This window comes from Trichomycterus rosablanca, chromosome 2 (assembly GCF_030014385.1).
Source record: "Trichomycterus rosablanca isolate fTriRos1 chromosome 2, fTriRos1.hap1, whole genome shotgun sequence".
NCBI lineage: Eukaryota > Metazoa > Chordata > Actinopteri > Siluriformes > Trichomycteridae > Trichomycterus > Trichomycterus rosablanca.
In genome coordinates, this window is record NC_085989.1 from 43197413 (window position 1) to 43223047 (window position 25635).

The 25635-nt window shown below is 40.2% G+C and overlaps 1 protein-coding gene across 1 annotated transcript in view; it reads right to left on the reverse strand.

Annotated features, from left to right (window-relative positions):
- The window catches only part of wnk4b (WNK lysine deficient protein kinase 4b), a 112743-nt gene that overhangs the window by 66032 nt on the left and 21076 nt on the right, over positions 1–25635 (reverse strand). Inside the window, exons 2-3 of the mRNA XM_063016047.1 lie at positions 4471–4643; positions 2144–2364 (exon numbers count right to left, since the gene is read on the reverse strand). Of these exons, the coding sequence (XP_062872117.1) occupies positions 2144–2364; positions 4471–4643 (394 nt within the window). The remainder of the gene's footprint in view (positions 1–2143; positions 2365–4470; positions 4644–25635) is intronic.

Sequence of the window (25635 nt, forward strand, 5' to 3'; positions counted from 1 at the left end):
TGACTGCTAATGTCAACTGAAATAAATGATAACGTAGATTAATGCCAAGTTTTTCCTGAAACATTATACTCAAGTCTAAACAGTATGACTTTGAATTGACCTACAGAAGTCCTACAAGCTTGGTTATTACATAATCTTAGTCTATTCATATTTGCATATTTATTTATTTATTAGGATTTTAACGTCATGTTTTACACGCTTTGGTAACATTCATGAAAGAAATGGTAGTTACTCATTACATAACATTCATCAGTTTAAGTTTTTAACAAGTTATGTCAAACACAGTCATGGACAATTTTGTATCTCCAATTCACCTCACTTGCATGTTTTCGGCCTGTGGGAGGCCGGCGCTCCCACCTTAACCCAGAACCTTCTTGCTGTGAAGTGACTGCTACCCACCGAGCCATTTGTATATAAAGCCAAATCTGCAGCTAATCAGCTAATACATATCTGTATCTGTAAACTCATGATTCTGGCCCAGCCAGCTACCAGTTTCTAGAAAGACTTACGTCTCTGTTCAGCAGTTGCTGGCATGAATATGGCAAGAATAAATAAACAAACATACTCTTGATAGTAGCGGTGTGCGGCGCAGGTTATGTTTGCAGTAATAACTGTAAAGGTCACTTTTACGCCAAGATAACAAGGTATTAAGAGCGAAGGAGCCATTACTGGTTAATGCTCTTATGGAACTGTTTCCAGCTTTCACCAGGACACTATTAACTATTAACAGCCCATTTCTGATGGCAAAGTCTGTGCTTTTGGTGGATCCTTCTTTTATACCCAATCATGATACCCTCCCTTATTACCAATTCACCTGCCAAAAAACATTCCTGAATGTTCCTGAACATCTCCTTCTTATTTTGCCCTTGTCCCGTGTAGAGTACCACAGGCATCAAATTTAAAATGTATTTATAATTACCAAACACAATCAAGTTGGTCAGCCAAGATATTAAAATCATTTCTTTTTATATTTGTCAGGTAAATAAAGGTAAAAGAAAATTAACAAATCACATTTCATAAAATGTCCCAACTTTTCCGAAAAAGAGGTTCGTATATACAATATATGAACTAAAGCCCTTGAGAGTTAGGGGCCTTGCTCAAGGGCCCAACAGTGGCAACCTGGCAGTGGTGCGACTTGAACCTGCAACCTTTCGATTACTAGTCCAGTACTTTAATTGCTAGGCTACAACTGCCCAAACATGCTGTGATGTGAACTGGCTGTTTACATTTACATTCAGCAAAGCATCTTACATTTATGACTGAATACAATTCGAGGAATTAAGTTTAAGGGCCTTGTTCAGGGGCCCAACAGTGTCACTAGGCAGTGGCAGGCTTTGACCCAGCAATCTTTTAATTACTAGTCCAGTACCTGAACATTTTTCAGACACACCAATTGCTAACAGGTGTAATAAATTAATTATACTGTATAACTATTTATATAATTATATAATTAATTATATAAAGGTTAAGGGCATTAATAACCTAGTGGTTAAGGAACTGGACTAGTAATCAAAAGGTCACCGGTTCAAGCCCCACCACTGCCAGGTTGCCACTGTTGGGCCCCTAGGCAAGGCCCTTAACCCTCAATTACTTGGACAATGTACCTTCACAGTACTGTAAGTCACTCTGGATAAAAGCGTCTGCTAAATGCTGAAAATGTAAAATGTAATGTAAAATGAAATGATATGCTTCTAACTTTGCAGCAACAGTTTAGGGAAGGCCCTTTCCTGTTCCAGCATGACTGTGCCCCTGTACACAAAGCAAAGTCTATAAAGACATGAAGAAAAGCTCAATTTAAAGAAACTCCAGTGTCCTGCACAGAGTCCTGACCTCAGCCCTACTGAACAGCTTTGGAATGAACTGGAACATCAACTGTGGTCACTCTATTTTAATTCTGTTTGTTTTTGCAATGGGACGTCCAACAAGCCCATGGCCATAACATATACTAATCAGAATGGGTGTCCACATATTTTATCTATGTAGAGTAATTCAGAAAGCATGAGCCACAAAGTGAATAAAATTAAATGAAGTGAACACATAAACAAGCTCAAGTACTGTACAAGAACACTACAAATAGTTCTTGCAGGTCTCTAATGGTCTCTAATGGTCTCTAATAAACACCACAGATATAACAGCAACTCACCGATGACGCTCTTGGCAAAAGAGGCACTCTTCAATGTAGCCAGCCCCAAATCTCCAATCTTGACAGAGCCGGTGGGACCAGTGATGAAAATGTTGTCGCACTTGAGGTCGCGGTGAATGATGGGAGGTGTTCGGGTGTGTAGAAAGTGAAGGCCTTTCAGGATCTGGTGGCACCATCTCTGGAGGAGTTTTAGCTTCATCTCTTTAAATCTTTTTAGGTACCTGAGAAAACGAAAATCACAGGAATTGGGAGATTTATAGAAGCAAACATTTTATATTAATTATTAATAATAATTATTATTATGATGCAGTGATTCAGTCTGCACTCTGTGTTACACATTAAAGAGGCAATGTCAATATTTTTGTGTGTAGGCTACTAATGTACCATAATATTAGGTATTACTAAATTTGTAGCAAATTTATTACAACCCCAAAACAAGTTGGGACAGTATATTGCAGACAGGATGAACCTGAGATATTTCATGTTTTGTCTCCTCAGATTCATTTCATTTATTAATAAACATCCATTCCTGCATTTCAGGCCTGCAACACATTCCAAAAAGATAAAGCATTAAACAGTAAAGCATCTACCACTTTGTAATGTTGCCATTCCTTTTCACCACACTTAAAAGATGTTTTGGCACCAAGGATACCAAGTGATTTAGTGTTTCAGCTTTTATTTTGTCTCATTCTTCCTGCAAACACGTCTTAAGATGTACAACAGTATGGGGTCGTCGTTGTCGCATTTTTCCTTTCAAAATTCTCCACACATTCTCTACTGGGGACAAATCAGGACTGCAGGCAGGCAGGCCAGTTCAGTACTTGTACCCTATTCTTATGCAGCCATGCCTTTGTAATGTGTGCAGCATGTGGTTTTGCATTGTCTTGTTAAAAAATGCATGGACGTCCCTGGAAAAGATGACGTCTTGAAGGCAGCATTTGTTGCTCAAAGATCTCAATGTACTTTTCTGTATTAATGCTGCCATCACAGAAGTGTTAATGACCTTTGCCAAGGGCACTGACACAGCCTCATACCATGACATTTATACCATGGCTTTTGGACTTGTTGCTGATAACAGACTGGATGGTCCTTTACCTCTTTGGTCTGGAGCACACGGCGTCAATTTTTCCAAAAACCTGGACTGCTGATTCATCTGACCACAATACACGTTTCCACTGTGTGACGGTCTATCCTAGATGCCTCAGAGCTCAGAGAAGTTGACGCCACTTCTGGACATTAACATTAGACTGGTTAACATTAGACTGCACAATAAAGTTTTAAGTGGCATTTGTGCATGTAACTCCGTATTGTAGTGCCTGATAAAGGTTTGCCAAAGTAATCCCTCACCCATGTGATTATATCAGCTATTGTTGAGTGGCGGTTCTTGATGCAGTGCTGTCTGAGGGATCGAAGCTTGCGCTCTTGGCCTATACGCACTGAAATTCCTCCCGATTCATTGAATCGCTTAATAATATTATTATGCAATGTAGAGGGAGAAATATGCAAATCCCTTCCAATCTTTAATTGACACATTGTTTTTAAACATTTCAATACAATTTTCACACATTTGTTGACAAACTGGAGATCCTCTTTGTTCATGAAAAAGACTCTTTCCTGAATGCTGCTTTTGTACCAAACCATGATTACAATCACCTGTAGACATCACCTGTTTGGAATCACATCGTTATTTAGTTTTTATACCTCATTACTAGCCCTAAATTCCTGTGTTGCAGGCCTGAAATGCAGGAATGGATGTTTATTAATAAATGAAATGAAGTAGAGCAGATAAAACATGAAATATCTCAGGTTAATTTGTCTGCAATCAAATAAAGGTCAAAGTAAATGTAAGGAACACTGCATTTTATATTTTTATTTACATTTTCCATACTGTCCCAACTTTTTCTGATTTGGGTATAGATATAGCTAATAAGATATAAGATATAACAAATTAAAACATATAAAACAGAAGAATATAAAGAACATAAGACAAAGAAAAAAAAACTAAATGGATTTCACTGAAGACTTAAACTGAAAACATCTGGATTGAATGGTTTCAATAGATGATATCACAGTAATAACACAGTAATGGTAATGAAGCAATACTGTATAAGCAGTGCATTGTTTATTTTTTTAGGTCAGTAGAAAACCTCAGAAATCCCTTTAATTAAATAAGAGAGTACGTGGATGTAAATAAGAGGGGTCTAATACTTTCTGTACCCCAGCACAGTAGTCCAGTATGCATACACGTCCTGCATCTTTAATCTCAGAGCCACATGTAAGCAATTTTAAGAGCCGATTGTAACACTGCCTCAGAGAACAGAACTTACGTCTTCAGTGTTCCTGACGTCATGAGCTCAGTAACAAGAATGATACATTTGTGGCCCTTCACTGTTGATTTCCAGGAGTCGTAGAAACGAACGATGTTGGGGTGCTGCAGACCTTTCAGCATCTCCACCTCCTCGCTAAAACGCTGGCGCTCAGCCTTGGTCAGCCTCCGTGTCTGATAAGAAAACATGATGAAAAAAGTTAATATTTCTTTAGACTTTATATTTATGAACTTTATATTTATTTAGCATTTATGAACGCCAACACTACAACTGGGGTCAAGGTTTCAACTGCACACAATGTTCACATATATAAAATCTATTATAAAATTCATTATATGCTTTCAACTTTGTGGAAACAGTACTGGCACGGCCCTTTTCTGATAGGTTGATGACTTTGCTGTAGATAATAACTGTAAGGTTAATGATGACTGTGAGGTAAATTATGACTGTGGTATATACACTGATCAGCCATAACATTAAAACCATCTCCTTGTTTCTACACTCACTGTTCATTTTATCAGCTCCACTTACCATATAGAAGCACTTTGTTATTCTACAATTACTGACTGTAGTCCATCTGCTTCTGTGCATGCTTTGTTAGCCCTCTTTCATGCTGATCTTCAATGGTCAGGACTCTCCCTGGACCACTACAGAGCAGGTATTATTTAGGTGGTGGGTCATTCTCAGCACTGCAGTGACACTGACATGGTGGTGGTGTGTTAGTGTGTGTTGTGCTGGTATGAGTGGATCAGACACAGCAATGCTGATGGAGTTTTTAAACACCTCACTGTCCCTGCTGGCTTGAGAATAGTCCACCAACCGAAAATATCCAGCCGACAGCGCCCCATGGGCAGTGTCCTGTGACCACTGATGAAGGTCTAGAAGACGACTAACTCAAACAGCAGCAATAGATGAGCGATCGTCTCTGACTTTACATCTACAAGGTGGATCAACTAGGTAGGAGTGTATAATAGAGTGGACATTGAGTGGACACGGTATTTAAAAACTCCAGCAGTCCCGCTGTGTCTGATCCTCTAATACCAGCACAACACACACTAACACACCACCACCATGTCAGTGTCACTGCAGTGCTGAGAATCATCCACCACCCAAATAATACCTGCTCTGCGGTGGTCCTGTGGGGGGGTCCTGACCATTGAAGTGACAGCAGGCGAAAAAGTATGTAAAAAAGCAGATGGACTACAGTCAGTAATTGTAGAACTACAAAGTGCTTTTATATGGTAAGTGAAGCTGATAAAATGGACAGTGAGTGTAGAAACAAGGAGGTGGTTTATATATGTGTGTGTGTGTGTGGGGGGGGGGGTTAATGTCCACATACTTTTGACTGTATAGTGTATATACTGGCAACTTAAAAAAAGTGCTTTTTAGTTAATGGGACCTGGGACTGGTAGCTCTTTGAGTCTATGAACGATGTTATTTTATATGTCAGCACTTTACAGCTTGATGAATTAGGTGTTTCATGTCATGTCATACTCATACAGTCCAAAAGCACTTTATTCTGTATGTTTCTGGCTCTTTTAGTTCTTTTTGCAGCTTGTTTTGGGCTACACATTTGAAATCGGTCCAATCCAATTCAGCACAGATTAGAATCTGCTTCAGTTAAATTTTTTTATAATATCATCTGTCAGATGTACTGATGATAATGAGTATGTACAGTTTGTCCACGACAGCAGAAATGTTATTCACGTTTGTTTTTCTATGAGCTGTTATGTAATAGCAATTTGATGTCTCAGGTAGGATCGCGAGTGCTGGCATTCGCTTCAGTGGAGTGTTTTAATGTAGGTGACATCAGTGATTTGAAGTGCCTCCCACACGCCTCATGCTGCACACTGAAAGCCCTCTCCATAATTGTCGCCGTAATTTGAGTGTTTATTGACTCCATCTGTTTGCAAATCATAAAAAATGGAGTCAAATTTGTTTTCTTTTGACTGCTCCTGTATTTAAAGGTCGCCACAGCACATCTGGTTTTACATACCAAACTTAGTACAGTTTTTACACCAGATGCCTTTCGTGATGCATCTCCACTCATTTTATCTGGGCTTGGGGCGGGCACCGACAAGTCCACCACCTAATGATTAGGCTGTTTCGGGAACACCCACCCCAAGACAGTGACAGTATGGAGCAAACATTGTTGGTGCCTTATCTTGAACACATAACCTTCTAATTAATGCTTTAGCACCTTAACCATGAACACATTAAATCATTTAAGGTGTTATCCTAAGCAACTTACAATTATGACTGAATACATTTTGAGCAATTGAGGATTAACAGCCTTGCCCAGGGGCCAAACAGGGGCAACCTGGCAGTGGTGGGGCTTCAACCGGCAGCCTTCTGATTACTAGTTCAGTACTTTTGCCCTATATTAAGCTACTATTGCCCTATATTAAGAGCCTGAGTTTGAACCCAGGTCTCAAATCTCTTCAGCTTTGTGACATTCACACTACCTTCTACCTTCACACTGGGGGGCACGACATCTGAACCCCACTGATTTGGGCACAACATCTGAACTCCACTGATTTGGGCACAACTTCTGAACCCCACTGAAAGGGGCACAGCATCTGAACCCACTAAAAGAGGCACGGCATCTAAACCCACTGAAAGGGTCACAACATCTGAAGCCCACTGAAAGGGACATGGTATATGAACCCCACTGAAAGGGGCACAGCATCTGAACCCCACTGAAAAAGGCACAACATCTGAATCCCACTGAAAGGGGCATGGCATCTGAACCCTACTGAAAGGGGCATGGCATCTGAACCCCACTGAAAAAGGCACAACTTCTGAACCCTACTGAAAGGGGTACGGCATCTGATACCCACTGAAAGAGGCACAACATCTGAACCCCACTGAAAGGGGCACAACATCCGAACCTCTCAGTTCCACAAAAAAGACCGGTCAGATGATTATAAAGGCATTTTGGAGTGGACGGTACAGCCCAGTGTCAGAAAGCTGTCCCTCAGATGCAGGTCTTTCGACAGGATATTATCTATCCAATTACCCCAACTTTAATTGGGTGGAAATAGAAGCCTGGTTGAAAATGTTGACAGAGCGTGATATATGTGGTTGGCTCTGTAGTTGTGGAAACAGAGAACTGTCCAATCCCAGAGCCCGAAACACAAAACACCCTCTTACAACCAGGAATGGAAACACTGATGCAACTTTACTCACTGCTAGACTTTTACAAGAACAGTGTTCCTAAAGTATCAATTGGACTTTAGTTGGGACTCATGAATCTTAATGGTATGAGAAACCATGCCAACCTAAGAAGAACTTTTAACTGTCTCCTGTGAGCTGGAAACTGAGCTTTGGCAGTACCACAATGGTAAAATATTTAAAGGGCTTCCACCAAAGGCATGTCCCAACTGCAAATTTACATCAGTAATGAAGGTAACACAAGTACTTGAAACTGTCCTTTTGAAAAGCCCAGTTACAAAGGGTTTTAACTAAGAAACTTTGCTTAAATTATTATTTGGGCTTTTTAATTTCTGAGGAGGGTATAAGAAATAACATTATTATTTTTCTATCTTTTTGTAATGGCATTGTTGTTAGGATGTTAAGATAAAAAGTCCCCAAAACATGCCAATAGTAGCGCTTTTCCACCAAAAGAACCCTGGTTCTTGAACTGGTTCTGTTCGGGTTTCTTCAACCTTGGTGTTTTTTAGCCTGTGTCATAAATGGTGGGTGTTACATAAAGAAAGTAAAGAGTAGTAACACGATGGAGGAGCATGTAGGTTACCTGCGAGCATGTGTGCTGTTGTTACAGATGTTCGTTTTTATGCAAAAAGCATCACTTAACTATTGGTGATAAGAAGACGTAGACGTGTTTGTCGCCATTGTTGCTTTCTTTAGTGCATCACGTGAGAAGCGTTTTGCGCTTCGCTCTTACCGCGACCCTCGGCGCAAATATCCGATTTGCTCAGCGCTCGGCTTGAGCAATAAAACATCACTGAAGTTCCACAACACGAATATCCATTTGTGTGAAATAACCATCAAATCCACTCTAAAAGCTTCACATGTATCTGTGGTTAGCTGGATTTACTTCACGTGTGGTGTTTATGCAGCTCAGGGTTCTGAATCGGGAGAGTGGAAAAAGCTTCACGTAAAAAATAAAGCGTAATGTGGCTGAATGTACTAAAAGTACGACACAGAACCCTACATTTCTCTCTGTTATTACTGGTTATAATTGCTCTGTACTGCCCAGTTGTTTTAGTACAACAAGCCATGTTACGCTTTATTTTTCACGTAGAGCGTTGTTCGTACTTTCCGCGTATGGTCGCTTTTACCACGTCATATCACACAGTTCATCATTCTTTTGAGGCGCTTTGAAAATATCAGTGGAAAACTGGATCAAAATGTAATCAGGTGAACTTTAAAAGTTGGAAGTGCAGCATTAAACTCCATACAAGGCAACAGCACAGCGGTTTTACAGCTTCTCATGTGACAGCACCCAAACGTCTAGACTTTTACACGCCCACCGATGACGTCACGGTTCACGCTGAAAAAAAAAAGTATTTTGTGGTGCCAGATTAGAACGCTAGTTCTCTGTCTGGAAGCTCTTTTATTCAGTGGAAACACGCAGAACTGGTTCAAGATCAAGTTCGAGAACCGGAACGAGCCGGATCCACGTCGGTGGAAAAGGGGTATCGGTGGACTGTCTGCTTTAAAGACTGTGTTTGACATTAAACTTGAACTGATGAATCTTGCGTAACCAGTAACTACCTGTCCTGTCATGAAAGTAACCAAAGTGTGTAAAACATGACTTTAAAATCCTAATAAATAAATAAATATACTTAAACAACATATAAAAGGACAAAGCTAATGACAAGATTCCCTTTTTTAGTAAAAATGCTTTGATAAGTTTGATGAACCATTACTAAACGAACAGCTGTGATCAGGTGCCTCTTAAGATTTTTCAACATCCAACAAAGAAAAGTAGGAAAGAAGTCTAAAGTCATTCGAAAAGAATTGCTGGATGAACTAAAAGCAGTAAAAACAACAGTTACACAGTAAACAAAAAGCTGCCCTGCAATTATCTTACACCCCACATAAGGGTACTCTGCTAAGGAGAAGCACAACGATGCATATCTAAAAAGCCATTAGATGTTTTGAAAGGAAAAAATGCATGGAATGATGAGCTGGGACACAAAACAGAAGAATGTATACTTATCGGCTTCCCACAAAAAAAACTACACTTGGAGGATAATATGAACATTTCAACTAAACACCTCAAACAGTCAAAATAACTTAAGGTTTCCAAACAATATACTAAATCAAGTCACATTTGCATTGCCTAACTTCTCTGGTCTTGAAATGCAGTAATTATACACTGATCAGCCATAACATTGTCCATTTTATCAGCTCCACTTACCATATAGAAGCACTTTGTAGTTCTACAATTACTGACTGTAGTCCATCTGTTTCTTTACATACATTTTAGCCTGCTTTCACCCTGTTCTTCAATGGTCAGGACCCCCACAGAACAGGTATTATTTAGGTGGTGGATCATTCTCAGCACTGCAGTGACAATGACATGGTGGTGGTGTGTTAGTGTGTGTTGTGCTGGTATGAGTGGATCAGACACAGCAGTGCTGCTGGAGTTTTTAAATACCGTGTCCATTCACTGTCCACTCTATTAGACACTCCTACCTAGTTGGTCCACCTTGTAGATGTAAAGTCAGAGACGATCGCTCATCTATTGCTGCTGTTTAAGTTGGTCATCTCCTAGACCTTCATTAGTAGTCACACGACGCTGCCCATGGGGTGCTATTGGCTGGTTATTTTTGGTTGGTGGACTATTCTCAGTCCAGCAGTGACAGTGAGTTGTTTAAAAACTCCATTAGCGCTGCTGTGTCTGATCCACTCATACCAGCACAACACACACTAACACACCACCACCATGTCAGTGTCACTGCAGTGCTGAGAATGACCCACCACCCAAATAATACCTGTTCTGTAGTGGTCCTGGGAGAGTCCTGACCATTGAAGAACAGCATGAAAGGGGGCTAACAAAGCATGCAGAGAAACAGATGGACTACTGTCAGTAATTGTAGAACTACAAAGTGCTTCTATATGGTAAGTGGAGCTGATAAAATGGACAGTGAGTGTAGAAACAAGAAGTGTTATGGCTGATCGGTGTAATTGTCTATTGGAAGATCAACATAAACTAGCCAAAATGAGTGGGTCGAAATTAAACCTAATTAATTAAAAAAGTTATTTAATTATCATTGTAAATGTCTATATAATTTTATTTTGAGGAAATATTTGTATACGTACTTAAATACATGCAACTTTCATACAGATGTATAAGTACAAAGTCAAAAGACATTATTTGAAGTCTTAACACGGTGCTCGAACGTGTTAGCTCACCACCACTGGGATCTCAAGGTCACCACGACCGGGCTCTTACACAGACATACGATTGGCTGTGTGTCTGTGGGGAGGAGGGACATTTGTCAAAGTAGGGTTCTGGCTGACGTGCCTGCACAAGGGGCGGCTGATTACAGATGTCAGTGCATCACTGAGACCAAGTGATAAAAAGCAATTGGTGGGTGCACGTGTGTTGGAGGGGGTGTGTGACAGGAGCAGCCAGAGAGAGAGAGAGATAGACTCCAGCTGAATTGGGTGGGAATGAGAACAAACAAAAAAAAAGTATAATAAATAATAACACAAGTGGTTATAAACTTGCTTTCCTGTCGCTGTAAATGTTGTGAGTGTTTGCATTGTAAATTTGAACAAACGTACTAGTAGAAAGTGAGTTCAGGACAAGGTTTGTTCGGCAGTTTGCATGTATTTGTGTTTCCACAGCTGGTTTGAGTAGACTGCTTCACGTACTGCCACTGCCAGACGTCACAGCCAGGAGCTCAAGCAAGTCCTGCCTCAGTTTTTCAGCTCAGAACATCAACAAGCACCATAAACACCAAGGTCTAAAACAGAGTCCCCTGTTCATCTCATTCAGAGCATTTCAAGTGTGATCATTAAAAGCTGAGGTAATTAAACATGAACAAGACTAAAGAGTAATAAACTACAGAGCTAGCATTCAGCTCTATACCCATGGGTGCTGTTTATTGGGTTGCCCCCCAACTTTATCTTCAAAACTAACAATCCAAATGCAAACATAGACAAAGGTTTTCATTATATTGAGTGTCTCCAACAAATAGTGCAATAAAATGCCGATTAGGAATAAAGAACCTTATAATCAGTCAAGTCATTAATAAAGAGACTAAGGTGTTGTAAATGCTCTTCACATAATCCATTCCCATTCTGGGAAAAGTGAAGTAAGGGCAAAGAAAAATAGTCAAGGAAAAACACACAAACAGCACGAAAGACACTTACCAGAAGTAACACTGCAAGTAATTCAGGTTTTATTAAAAAAAACATTAAACTTTAAAGTCCTCGTATTAAAGTCCATTGTTTCACAAAAAAACCTAGAGAATAGCACCATGCCACCATGTAGAGACCAGCAGGGGTTGCTGGTTACAGAACTATGCCTATCTGCCGTGCTATTAGATAGATGGATAGATGGATGGATGGATGGACGGACGGACGGACGGACGGACGGACGGACGGACGGACAGACAGACAGACAGACAGATAGATATCAATTTATTGTTTAGTAATTCACTGTTTAAATAATTTGTTTTATTTTAAAATTAATAAAATAGATAACATTAATTTTTCTTACCTTTCTTTTACTACTACTGCTACTATTATCATTATTTTATAAAATGTATTATATAGTTTAATAAAATAAATGGTTTAATTACTTATTGCGTAAGTGTCGGGATGGGGGCGAGACTAAAGAGCACAACAGCACAGCTATTCATCTGACTCTGAAGACAGGTTTCCTAAAATATCACAGCCACACTTTTACCCACCGGCCAGGCCAATGCCAATAACCCCAAATGTCCTCTACTCTCCATATTTGATTTCTGTGGTTTCTAGGTAGCACAGACTGGGTGTTCTCACTTTTCATTTTCCACTGGCATGTCTGTGTCTGTTTATCAACAAGCCAGGGCTTTAATTAGGGTGTCGAAGTACCAAACAGGCTGAAAGCACTGGCTATGAGCGGTTATTGCATAATAATTCTGTTAGTGGCATTTCTGTTTATAGTTTTTTCTCAAAATTAGTGATCTGATTATGTAGCAATAGCACGAGATTCACTTCAGGACTTCAGGACTGTTTAACGATGTAAAGCAACACTGTTACTCAATTACATTAACAGTAAGTTAATACAGCATAAAATACAGCCAAAGCTCATGAACAGATTAAGATACATTAGTGTTGTGATCTGTAATCATGCTTATTGTTTATGCTACAAAGTACAGATGTGATAATGCTGTGATGCTAAATCTTCAATATTATATAAGATTACTGTACATTACTGACATTTTTACACATTAACACACGTAAAAGTATTTCACTATACCACTGTATTCAGGTTATTGATGACAAATAGATATTCTTTTACATGTTTCCATCTTTTTAGTGGTATCTAATGCACCACCAGGGGCCCATTATAAACTCAGCAAACTCTAAAGGCGCTCAGTTACATTAGCAATCGGTTAGACAAAATGTCCATAATGTCGAAGTGTAAAGCAGCTAAAAACACGACTCAGGTAACTGAGTTTGGAAAACTCCCAACCGATTATGTGACTACAGAGGGGGGGAGTGAAAACATGGACATTATTCAATTTATGAGTGTATGAGTGTTATTTACTAAGTGCCGTAAAATGCGGCACTTTTCAAAATTTTCTTGTGAATTTAGTAGGGCAGTAATTATAATTAGGGCTGGCTCGATACCACTGTTTTATGTCCGATACAATACCGATACTGCAAATTGAGTATCTGCCTATACCGATACCAATCCGATACCGTCATTTCTCCTCTCAAACAACTAAGCAGTAATAATACGTCTCAATGCACCATGGTTAAACTAGCTATCTAAATAACAATGCTCAGACTGTGAAACAAATATTCTAAAGAAATAAATACAGAACCTACAACATCACACTTATGCAAAACTGCTGTTTTTATTTGTTAAACAAAAGTGTCTACAATTGGAAGATATGGATGTCAATCAAACGTGATGGACCAATTAGAATTGACGCAGAGTTGTTGTTTTTTTCGCTAAAGTTCTGTCACGTTTTTAGATTATTAAAAAACAAAGCACGCTTATTAAAAAAACCTGCTGGATATTGAAGAGGAAAACGGGAAACAGTGTAGTTTGTTTTATTTCATAACACTAATGGATTAATCGTTGAGGATGTGAGAGATCTCCAAGCCGGGACAAGGCCGATTTATCCAAGTCCGCTTTATCATTTATAAAGTGATTTATAAAACGATTTTTATTGTGTTTAAACAGTGTTTTTAGATATGGCAGTACTAGATGATTTTTTAAAATGCTAAAAGTTTAAGTAGATCAGTGTGTTTTAATTTCTGAATGGCTGTTGCAGATGAGTTGTAGATCAGTGGCACATGTTAATGATGTCATCAATTGTAAGTGGCAATAAAGGACACTTGTCATGTAATGTGAATTACATATATATTGTCTGGCCCTTCAAGAATGTTAAGTGTACAATACGAGGGTACATGGAGCGAGTGTGTAGGGAAGAGATTAGAAAATGATAGTCTCCGACTGAGCGTGTGTGACATTAATGTAGCGTTCTCGTGAAACCCGACTCGATTGTTTGAACCCTGAATTATTTTACAACACTCTGTTGGAACGTATTTTCGTGTGTTATTTGCTTTACACACAAACAATGGCCTTATTTACATTAAGTGTTATTTACATTAAGCAAGAGTTTCAGATTGGATTACACGTTTTTTTCCTTCCGATATCCGATCCAGTGATTTGGGCCAATATCGGACCGATACGGATACGGAGTATCGGATCGGTTCCAGCCCTAATTATAATGTATTATCATGTGTTAGTTTCTCGGACCTAGTTTGTAGAACTTTGTGCTATCAATTGGAAGATTGTCGGTTTGTCTCCAGACTGCAATGCAGCCATTGTTGGGCATTTGAGCAAGGCCCTTAACCCTCTCTGCTCCAGGGGTGCCCGTACAACGTGTATGTGTATATATGACAAATAAAAGAATTCTATTCTATGTACATATGATGCTCCTTATCTATTTTTGTGTTGTATATTTCTTGCATATTCCAATTCTCAATTTATTTTTAGGGGTCCTGCACCCTTCACTTTTACACAAATATGACCCAGTCCACATTCTGCATGGTTCTTGAAGGTGGGTAGAATATAAAATATGCCAACCACATTATAGACAGTAACTGGAGAAGACCAGGATTGGACACTGGTCAGCAGGACTCCAGAGCTGCACGTTAAGCCACTGTGCTGCCTCATTTTTAAAAGTGTTTAGTTTAAATAAACAGTAATTTGGTTGGCCTTGATGGTTCACTTCACGAATGGCTTATCTTATGAATGGTCTATTTCACTGGATGTCCTCATGCATTAATGGGTCTCCGAGCAAAACTTTAAAATGAGTTACGTCAGCATGGGCAATCTGCACTAACAAGCTGGTAGGAATAAGGGCTGGTCTCAGTCCAGTGGATCTACTGTTAGACAGGAGATCAGTGTTGGTCTGGGTTTCCTACGCCAGCAAATAACCGGCGATTTGGCAAAATAATTTAAACTGACCTCACTGCTGAAAGAGTGGTACTCAACATATCCTGCCTCGATTTAAAGAGAGCTGGCACCAAACTGAGGCTCCTTGTTTCTGTAATGTGGAGCGGTCCAAAATCTATGTTAAAAAACAAGCTGGGTTTTAAAAAATGTTTGCAGAGTGGAATGTAATATCTTCCAAATTATTGGTGCCAAAAGTCAAACTGACAGCATGGAATAATCCTTTCTCAGAAAAAAAACAAGCTGACAAACCGCCTGGCAGCACAAGAATGCATGTGTCGAAGTCGCATGTGTGTTCACAGTTATGCTTATACCAGCAAATGAACTGATTAGTATGGAGTGGTCACTATAATTTTTTACTCTATTTCTCTGTCATCTAGTCATATGCAATTACCCAGTTGTATCTCCTCCACTGATGTAGACCCCTACCCTGACACAGGAGGGCCGTACCTAACACACACCCTACAGACTTCTCACTGTGTGTAATGTGTGTAATAGTCAACCACTTCTTTTCACCAGCATAAGGCACGTTTTACACAGAGATGAGTATCAGGAGTGTCACGCACTGATCTCCATTATTCTCCATCTCTGTATAGTCGCCTATCTCAAACATAGCCAATCACGTCTGTCTTGGCACCCGGTCGGCCAGTAGCAGAGCTGAGATTCGAAGTCAAGATCTCGAGATCTCAGCACTGGTGGGCTAGGGTGTTTTACTGCTGGGCCACCCAAGCACCCTGTGGTCACTGTCTTTAAAAAAATTTTCTCATGTCCATGTGAGATTTCTCTTAGTGCTTTGATTGTATAAATAATTGTTAGTTGTGTCCAAGTAATGTTCCTATCTTGCACTTGTTGTTTCCAGCTAGGCTCAGACCTACAGTACCACTATCCTATAACGAGATAGATGGTGGCGCAGCGGTAAAACACTTTACCACACCAGAGCTAACATTTCAAACTCGTCAGTTCAGAACTCAGCTCTGTCATCTGGCTGGGCTGGGCGGCTACATGAACAACAATTGGCTTGTTGTTCATACAGGGTGGGAAGCCGGAGCTGGGACCTTATAACTGATGCATTTACGACCTCTGCTGGTTGGTTGATGGCGCCTGCACAGAGTCGAGGAATAATGTGTTGATCAGGGTGTGGCGCTCCGTACAGAAATCTGATCTGTATATGAACTCGCCTCAAGCAGGTGAAAAAATGCAGTCGGCTACTGCACACGTCTGAGGAGGCGTGTGTGAGTCTGGCTCTCCTCAATCAGAAGTGGGGATTAGCATCAGTAGAGAGGAAGCATAATGCAATCGAGTAATTGGATATGACTAGATTGGGTGGAAAAATGGGAAAAATGCAAAAAAAGTAAATAAATAATGGGCAGCAAAAAATAAGTACTCTGTGGATTAAAACTTTTTTTTATTTTTGAAACTTTAAAATCACTAAAACTTGACAGATACACTATATGTCCAACAAATTCTCAAATACACTTTAAAATAAATTAAATAATATAAAATACAATAGAAAGCCTTTTAAAAAGAATTAGGGATGTTTTTTGCCACAAAGGATGAGTCATTTCCACATTAGTGTCTGTGGTTTTGGAATTAAATGTCCAACAAGCTTATGAAAAAGTGTCCAGATACTTGTGGCCATATAGTGTTTGTTTGTTTTTTAGGATTTTAACGTCATGTTTTACACTTTTGGTTACATTCATGACAGGAACGGTAGTTACTCATTACACAAGGTTCATCACTTCTCAAGGTTATATCGAACACAGTCATGGACAATTTTGTATCTCCAATTCACCTCACTTGCATGTCTTTGGACTGTGGGAGGAAAACCACGCAGACACGGGGAAAACATGCAAACTCCACACAGAAAGGACCCCGACCTGAGGCACCTGGGGATCGAACCCAGGACCTTCTTGCTGTGAGGAGACAGTGCTACCCACTTAGCCACCGTGCCGCCCGGTCATATAGTGTATAAGCCGGAGTGTTGTAGGGTATCACATGACAAGATTTAAAAGCCATGTCAAAACAGAGACGACGCCAGAGCTCTTGCGACTATAATTATAGTTTACAACCGTAAACACTGACAGGATATTCTGAATATTTCACTGTGTGCTACTGTAGCAAGCTGTACTGGTAAACACATGCTTGTCAATGTAAGTAGATGTGCGTGGCATTAGAATCTAGCTAACAGAATTCAGTATTTAAAATATACTGAATATATAATAGTTACTGCTATTTATTTCTAGATACAGTGTCCAGTACCCTAACCGCTAGGCTACAACTGCCCTTCATTATGCATTTTTCTAAATAGTTTACCTAAAACCTCAAAAAAATAAACAAACCAGGTGCACACTGTCACTTTCCATGTCATTTATGACAGTTTCAGTTTGGCATACTGTTGAAGTTATTTTTTCTGTTAAGATTTAATTCAGTGTAGCACAAGCATTAGCATGTCTGCTAACATCATGAATTGGTGCAGTGAATAACAGGACTGTCTTTTCACCTGTCAGGCCATGTGCATGGTGGTGAACTCATCAAACAGAAATTACACAGAGAAGCTATTTTGCATACAGTGCACCGGTTAGGGTTTCTGAATTGCTGTGTTTGTGCCTAAGCCGCAAAGTATGTGTGACTTTTTTTTAACACATATATTTTACACCAATCTGCCATAATATTAACCCTTTGATGCACAACCTGGGTCAAAAGTGACCCAACTGAGTTTTTATTTTCTACATCTTTGCAATAAATTAATTTCGTCATTCAAGCTTCCATTAATTCCTCAATTAACTTGTTTTTGATCATCACAAATCCTTATATCAGTTTTATATTTTTTACTTTTTTAATAAAAATCATTTTTGTATCACTACCCTTCTAATGCACAACATGGGTCAAAAATGACCCTTATGTATTTACTATGGAATTTGACAGAAACTACTGACATTTGTAAGTGTTTGTAGTCAAAAACATATTTACTGATCTTTTGAAAGACAACCAAAGATTAGGCTCTTGAATCTTGAATATGTCCAATACTATTTGCTTGCTAGCTGTTTACATATTCTTGAATGGATGAATATGGGTCATTTTTGACCCATGTTGTGCATTAGAAAGGGTTTGCTTAGCTTGTGCATCAAAAGGTTAAAACCACCTCCTTGTTTTTACACACACTGTCCATTTTATCAGCTTCACTTACCATATAGAAGCACTTTGTAGTTTTTGTAGTTCTACAATTACTGACAGTAGTCCATCTGTTTCTGTGCATGCTTTGTTAGCCCCCTTTCATGCTGTTCTTCAATTGTCAGGACTCTCCCAGGACCACCACAGAGTAGGTATTATTTGGGTCGTGGTTCATTCTCAGCACTGCAGTGACACTGACATGGTGGTGGTGTGTTAGTGTGTGTTGTGCTGGTATGAGTGTGTGAGACACAGCAGCGCTGCTGGAGTTTTTAAATACCGTGTCCACTCACTGTCCACCCTATTAGACACTCCTACCTAGTTGGTCCACCTTGTAGATGTAAAGTCAGGGACGATCTCTCATCTATTGCTGCTGTTTGAGTTGGTCATCTTCTAGACCTTCATCAGTGGTCACGCTGACGCATCAGGACGCTGCCCACGGGCGTTGTTGGCTGGATATATTTTTGGTTGGTGGACTATTCTCAGTCCAGCAGTGACAGTGAGGTGTTTAAAAACTCCATTAGCGCTGCTGTGTCTGATCCACTCATACCAGCACAACACACACTAACACACCACCACCATGTCAGTGTCACTGCAGTGCTCAGAATGATCCACCACCTAAATAATACCTGCTCTGTAGTGGTTCTGTGGGGGTCCTGACCATTGAAGAACAGCATGAAAGGGGGCTAACAAAGCATGCAGAGAAACAGATGGACTACAGTCAGTAATTGTAGAACTACAAAGTGCTTCTATATGGTAAGTGGAGCTGATAAAATGGACAGTGAGTGCAGAAACAAGGAGGTGGTTTTAATGTTATGGCTGATTGTTGTAGAATCTTTAGTGCCCTTTTAAATAGGAATTTCCTATCACTCTCTGTGTGTGTGTGTGTGTGCACACACACACGCACGCGTGCACATTAATTAGAATGAGGGAGGAGTATTGATGGGGTCTTATCAGGAACAGGCAGTGTTGGCTTTATGCTACAGTGTTTATGGAAGGACAGGATAGGTAAGAGTGGCAGCTGTGCTACAGCAGATAGAGCTTATCATAACACATTTCCTGTAATAGCACTTCATACAGCTAATAACACTGTAACACTGTTACCCCCCTCACCAACAGATCAGAGCTCAGTTTAAATCCCTCTAACCGCAGTAACCTTGCTAATGCATGATTATGTAGTCTGTCCTGCATGAGTTTAAACACCGACATGTTTTTAACTTGTTGTATTTACAGATGAACACATGTATGGGGGCATCTACAGCATAACACTCATGTGTAGTAAGATCACATGGGGTATAGTTCAAAAGGTAAGTGTTTACTCCGTAGACACAAAAATGTTGTTTTCCAAAGTCACCAAATGTTTTTGACATCGTTTTCATGTTATTATTATGTTATGATTGTGTTATGTTAATTTTATTAGGTTGGTACCATACGGAAACCACAGAGGTACAAAGTTTTTGTATTACAAACACCAAATAATTAACTTATTAATTAATTTCAATTAATTTAAGTAACATTTCAACATCAAAAGCATCCCATTTACCACAAAAAGAGACTGTTTTCATTTCATACCTAACCTTACCTATGCTTTACACACTTTACAATTATGACAGAAACGGTAATTACTGGTTACACAAGATTCATCAGTTCACAAGTTTAATGTCAAACACAGTCATGGACAATTTTGTATCTCCAGTACCTCAGCCACTAAGCTACCACTGAAACTACGGTTACATGTAAAATGTACACCGATCAGGAATAACATTAAAACCACCTCGTTTCTACACTCACTGTCCATTTTATCAGCTCCACTTACCATATAGAAGCACTTTGTAGTTCTACAATTACTGACTGTAGTTCATCTGTTTCACCTCACTGTCACTGCTGGACTGAGAATAGTCCACCAACCAAAAACATCCAGCCAACACTGTCCCGTAGGCAGCGTCCTCTGACCACTGCTGAAGGTCTAGAAGATAACCAACTCAAACAGCAGCAATAGATCAGCGATCGTCTCTGACTTTACATCTACAAGCTGGACAAACTAGGTAGGAGCGTCTAATAGAGTGGACAGTGAGTGGACACACGGTATGTAAAAACATCAGCTGCGCTGCTGTGTCTGATCCACTCATACCAGCACAACACACACTAACACACCACCACCATGTCAGTGTCACTGTAGTGCTGAGAATGATCCACTACCTAAATAATACCTAATCTGTGGTGGTCCTGTGGGGGGTCCTGACCATGAGCTGATAAAATGGACAGTGTGTGTAGAAACCAGGAGGTGGTTTTAATGTTATGGCTGATCAATGTATATTCATGTACAGTCAGTATATTTAGTACGCATAGACTTACAGCTGTGGTCATTTGAAATTAAAAAGAAATGAAATGTAGATACTTTTGGTTGATTCCATTTGAATTACATTAGACTTTCGGGGTGTAGAGCAGTTGTAGCCTAGTGGTTAAGGTACTGGACTACTAATCAAAAGGTCGCTGGTTCAAACCCTACCACTAATAGGTTGCCATTGAGCAAGGCCCTTAACCCTCAATTGCTTAGACAATATACTGTAGCGTCGCCACTGGGGGCCGGCACGGGCTTTACCCAGAAAGCCTTGCGGCAGTGGTGTCTAAGCTCACCGTAGCCGTGTATCCCGTTGTTGGGAGTGGGGTGGCTGCGGTGAGGGTTGGGTAAGTAGCTTATATGTTTGTCTGTTGTATGAATGTATGTGTGTATGAATGGGTGTCTGTCCCTAAACCGCTGAATGAACTGTCAAAGGCAGCTCACTTGCAGCCCAGAGGCTATCCTTCCTGCTCGCCGGCGCCACATTGGTGTCAGAAGTGGGATTGTGGCATTTGGGTGGCTCTGGTGGTTCGGTGGGCCAATATGCCCGGTCTGTCTGAGTGCGCTAGCCCAGGTGGCTGTAGGGGCAGGGTGCCCGGTCCAGCAGTGGGTGGAAGAGCGGCTTGGCAGTGTAATGGGGTGCGGTCCGGACATGGAGCCACCCAGTGGACGCTGGTGAGTGGGTCACCGGGACGGTTGACCATTAGGGAGGGGGCAGTGTAGCGTCGCCACTGGTTGTAAACCCAGTTGTAAACACACATTGAACAAATGTGAGACAGTTTTAAAGTACCAGAAGCACTTTGTGGTGCAAACACCCCTTTCTGATGATGCTTCCATAATCAATAATGATCATTCTTGTCACTGTGCTGCTGATGCACCTGCATCAAGACCTACATGCCTATAATCTGTAGTGCACATACACATGTAGTGATCTGTTTGGCTGCTTTTTTGCAATTTTTGCTCCACACTTGCATAAACCTGACAAATTACTGACTTACACTTCAGTGTAAGTCTATTTTTACAGTAACTGAGACGTTCCTTTTTTCTACAAGTCATGAAAAAGTCACTGTGACAAAAAGTCAGGCATGACGAAAGAGTCTTTGAGTCGATTTGCATCCTGTGTTCTTGTGTAAGGTTTTAGTAAACGTCAGTGGATTGGACTGAAGCATGTAAAATGAAGTCTGACATTGATTCATTGTTGCAGGCTAGCATTAGACTGATATTGGTACTCAAAAGGGAATAACAGACTGTATGGGACTAATAAATATGCAATAACGGGCTAGTAGGAATGGTGCATTTACCTTAAAGAAACCTAAACATAAGTCCTTTTTTAAATCACACAGGAAGAAGAAGGTTAAAATAAAAAAAATAAAAAAACACAAGTTTTTCTGTCTCTCTTTTAATTAAATGTCTGAACTCGTAGTCCACTCTTCTTGGCACTAAATCCTTTGTCAGGCAATAAAAGGTCTGTCTGCTCCGGGGAACTAAAGGAACAATGGATGATCTTTGTTACATAACAGAACGATGAATCTTCTCCTGCTCTTTTAAATCTCTGTAACACAGATTAATGTGGCACCTTAATAAAGACTAACAGATCAGCTCAAAGGAAATGTACCCCACCTTATATGTGATGGTTGTATTGTAATATTATTTTCTGTGCCTAATAAACAGTAAGTACTTATGGGCATGGGACAGTGGTGGCCTAGTGTCTTTTAATTGATAACATTGGGCTATCAGTTGGAAGACTGTCGGTTCAAATCCAGGCTCTGCTATGCAGTCACTGTTGGGCCCTTAAGCAAGGCCTTTAACCCTGTCTTCTCCAGGGTCGCCAGACAAGGTGGGATATGTGGAGAACGAATTTAATTGTACTGTACACATGTATCTGTATATACTATGACAAATAAAGGCATTTATCTTTATGATACACTGTTCATGCTGTAATAATATATACACCAATCAGCCATTACATTAAAACCACCTCCTTGTTTCTACACTCACTGTCCATTTTATCAGCTCCACTTACCATATAGAAGCACTTTGTAGTTCTACAATTACTGACTGTAGTCCATCTGTTTCTCTGCATGCTTTTTTAGCCCCCTTTCATGCTGTTCTTCAATGGTCAGGACCTCCACAGGACCACCACAGAGTGGGTATTATATGGGTGGTGGATAATTCTCAGCACTGCAGTGACACTGACATGGTGGTGGTGTCTTAGTGTGTGTTGTGCTGGTATGAGTGGATAAGACACAGCAGTGCTGATGGAGTTTTTAAACACCTCACTGTCACTGCTAGACTGAGAGTAGTCCACCAACCAAAAATATCCAGCCAACAGCGCCCTGTGGACAGCATCCTGTGACCACTGATGAAGGTCTAGAAGATGACCAACTCAAACAGCATCTATAGAGCGATCGTCTCTGACTTTACATCTACAAGGTGGACCAACTAGGTAGGAGTGTCTAATAGAGTGGACAGTGAGTGGACATGGTATTTAAGAACTCCAGCAGCGCTGCTGTGTCTGATCTACTCATACCAGCACAACACACACTAACACACCACCACCATGTCAGTGTCACTGCAGTGCTGAGAATGATCCACCACCCAAATAATACCTACTCTGTGGTGGTCCTGTGGGGGTCCTGACCATTGAAGAACAGGGTGAAAGCAGGATAAAAAGCATGTAGAAAAATAGATGGACTACATTTAGTAATTGTAGAACTACAAAGTGCTCCTATATGGTAAGTGAAGCTGATAAAATGGACAGTGAGTGTAGAAACAAGGAGGTGGTTTTAATGTTATGGCTGATCAATGTACAGTGTATCACAAAAGTGAGTACACCCCTCACATTTCTGCAGATATTTAAGTATATCTTTTCATGGGACAACACTGACAAAATGACACTTTGACACAATGAAAAGTAGTCTGTGTGCAGCTTATATAACAGTGTAAATTTATTCTTCCCTCAAAATAACTCAATATACAGCCATTAATGTCTAAACCACCGGCAACAAAAGTGAGTACACCCCTAAGAGACTACACCCCTAAATGTCCAAATTGAGCACTGCTTGTCATTTTCCCTCCAAAATGTCATGTGACTCGTTAGTGTTACTAGGTCTCAGGTGTGCATAGGGAGCAGGTGTGTTCAATTTAGTAGTACAGCTCTCACACTCTCTCATACTGGTCACTGAAAGTTCCAACATGGCACCTCATGGCAAAGAACTCTCTGAGGATCTTTAAAGACGAATTGTTGCGCTACATGAAGATGGCCAAGGCTACAAGAAGATTGCCAACACCCTGAAACTGAGCTGCAGCACAGTGGCCAAGATCATCCAGCGTTTTAAAAGAGCAGGGTCCACTCAGAACAGACCTCGCGTTGGTCGTCCAAAGAAGCTGAGTGCACGTGCTCAGCGTCACATCCAACTGCTGTCTTTGAAAGATAGGCGCAGGAGTGCTGTCAGCATTGCTGCAGAGATTGAAAAGGTGGGGGGTCAGCCTGTCAGTGCTCAGACCATACGCCGCACACTACATCAAATTGGTCTGCATGGCTGTCACCCCAGAAGGAAGCCTCTTCTGAAGTCTCTACACAAGAAAGCCCGCAAACAGTTTGCTGAAGACATGTCAACAAAGGACATGGATTACTGGAACCATGTCCTATGGTCTGATGAGACCAAGATTAATTTGTTTGGTTCAGATGGTCTCAAGCATGTGTGGTGGCAATCAGGTGAGGAGTACAAAGCTAAGTGTGTCATGCCTACAGTCAAGCATGGTGGTGGGAATGCCATGGTCTGGGGCTGCATGAGTGCAGCAGGTGTTGGGGAGTTACATTTCATTGAGGGACACATGAACTCCAATATGTACTGTGAAATACTGAAGCAGAGCATGATCCCCTCCCTCCGGAAACTGGGTCGCAGGGCAGTGTTCCAGCATGATAATGATGTTCAGGCAGTTCTGGGAAATAATGGTGGCCACACAAAATATTGACACTTCAGGAACTTTCACTAAGGGGTGTACTCACTTTTGTTGCCGGTGGTTTAGACATTAATGGCTGTATATTGAGTTATTTTGAGGGAAGAGTAAATTTACACTGTTATATAAGCTGCACACAGACTACTTTTCATTGTGTCAAAGTGTCATTCTGTCAGTGTTGTCCCATGAAAAGATATACTTAAATATCTGCAGAAATGTGAGGGGTGTACTCACTTTTGTGATACACTGTATATGCTTTTTTTTATGAGCTACAATATATGGTCCAACATATGTGGGCACCCTTCTAATTAATGAGCTTTGGTGTTTTGGAACCACATATGCTTCAAATTATGTTGAATAAAGATTTATAAACGTATGCTTTGACAAGTTTGATGTGACAGAACTCCAGTAGTCTGCAAAAAGCCTGAACTCAACCATACTAGAACTGGAATGAGAACTAAAAGCCAGGTTTTCTTAGCTGAACTGGCACAAATTTCTACAGACACACTTTAAAATGTTGTGGAAAACTTTCTTAGAAGAATGAAGACTTATAGCCACAAATGAGGCAACTCCGTAATAAAACCATGGTTTTATATTTGGATGTCCAACAAGCTCATAGTCAGGTGTCCACATACTTGATGTTTAGTTCGTTTTGTTTTTTATAATAAACACTAGCTCCTAAACTCTGGAACTCTCTGCCTCAATCCCTGTGAGATTGCTCTACTGTTTCACACAGTATTTCTGTTTTTCTTCTTCTGTCAAGCAACCTTGGTTTCCTGGATTTCTTTAAGTAAGATCAACTTATCACATTTTACAGTGTAAAGATGTTTTTGTATAATTGTATATGTTATAAGTATAAGTATAAGTATATGCTAAAGACAATAAAGTTTCTTATGATCTCATATTTTATGTAGCAAGAAACACTTTGACGTTGTGCATTTTAGTAGATGGACTTCAAAAGATATGCAACTTATTAGCAGGCATTTCACTAATTTGTAAGTTACTCATACTTAATGAATGATTTATTAATATA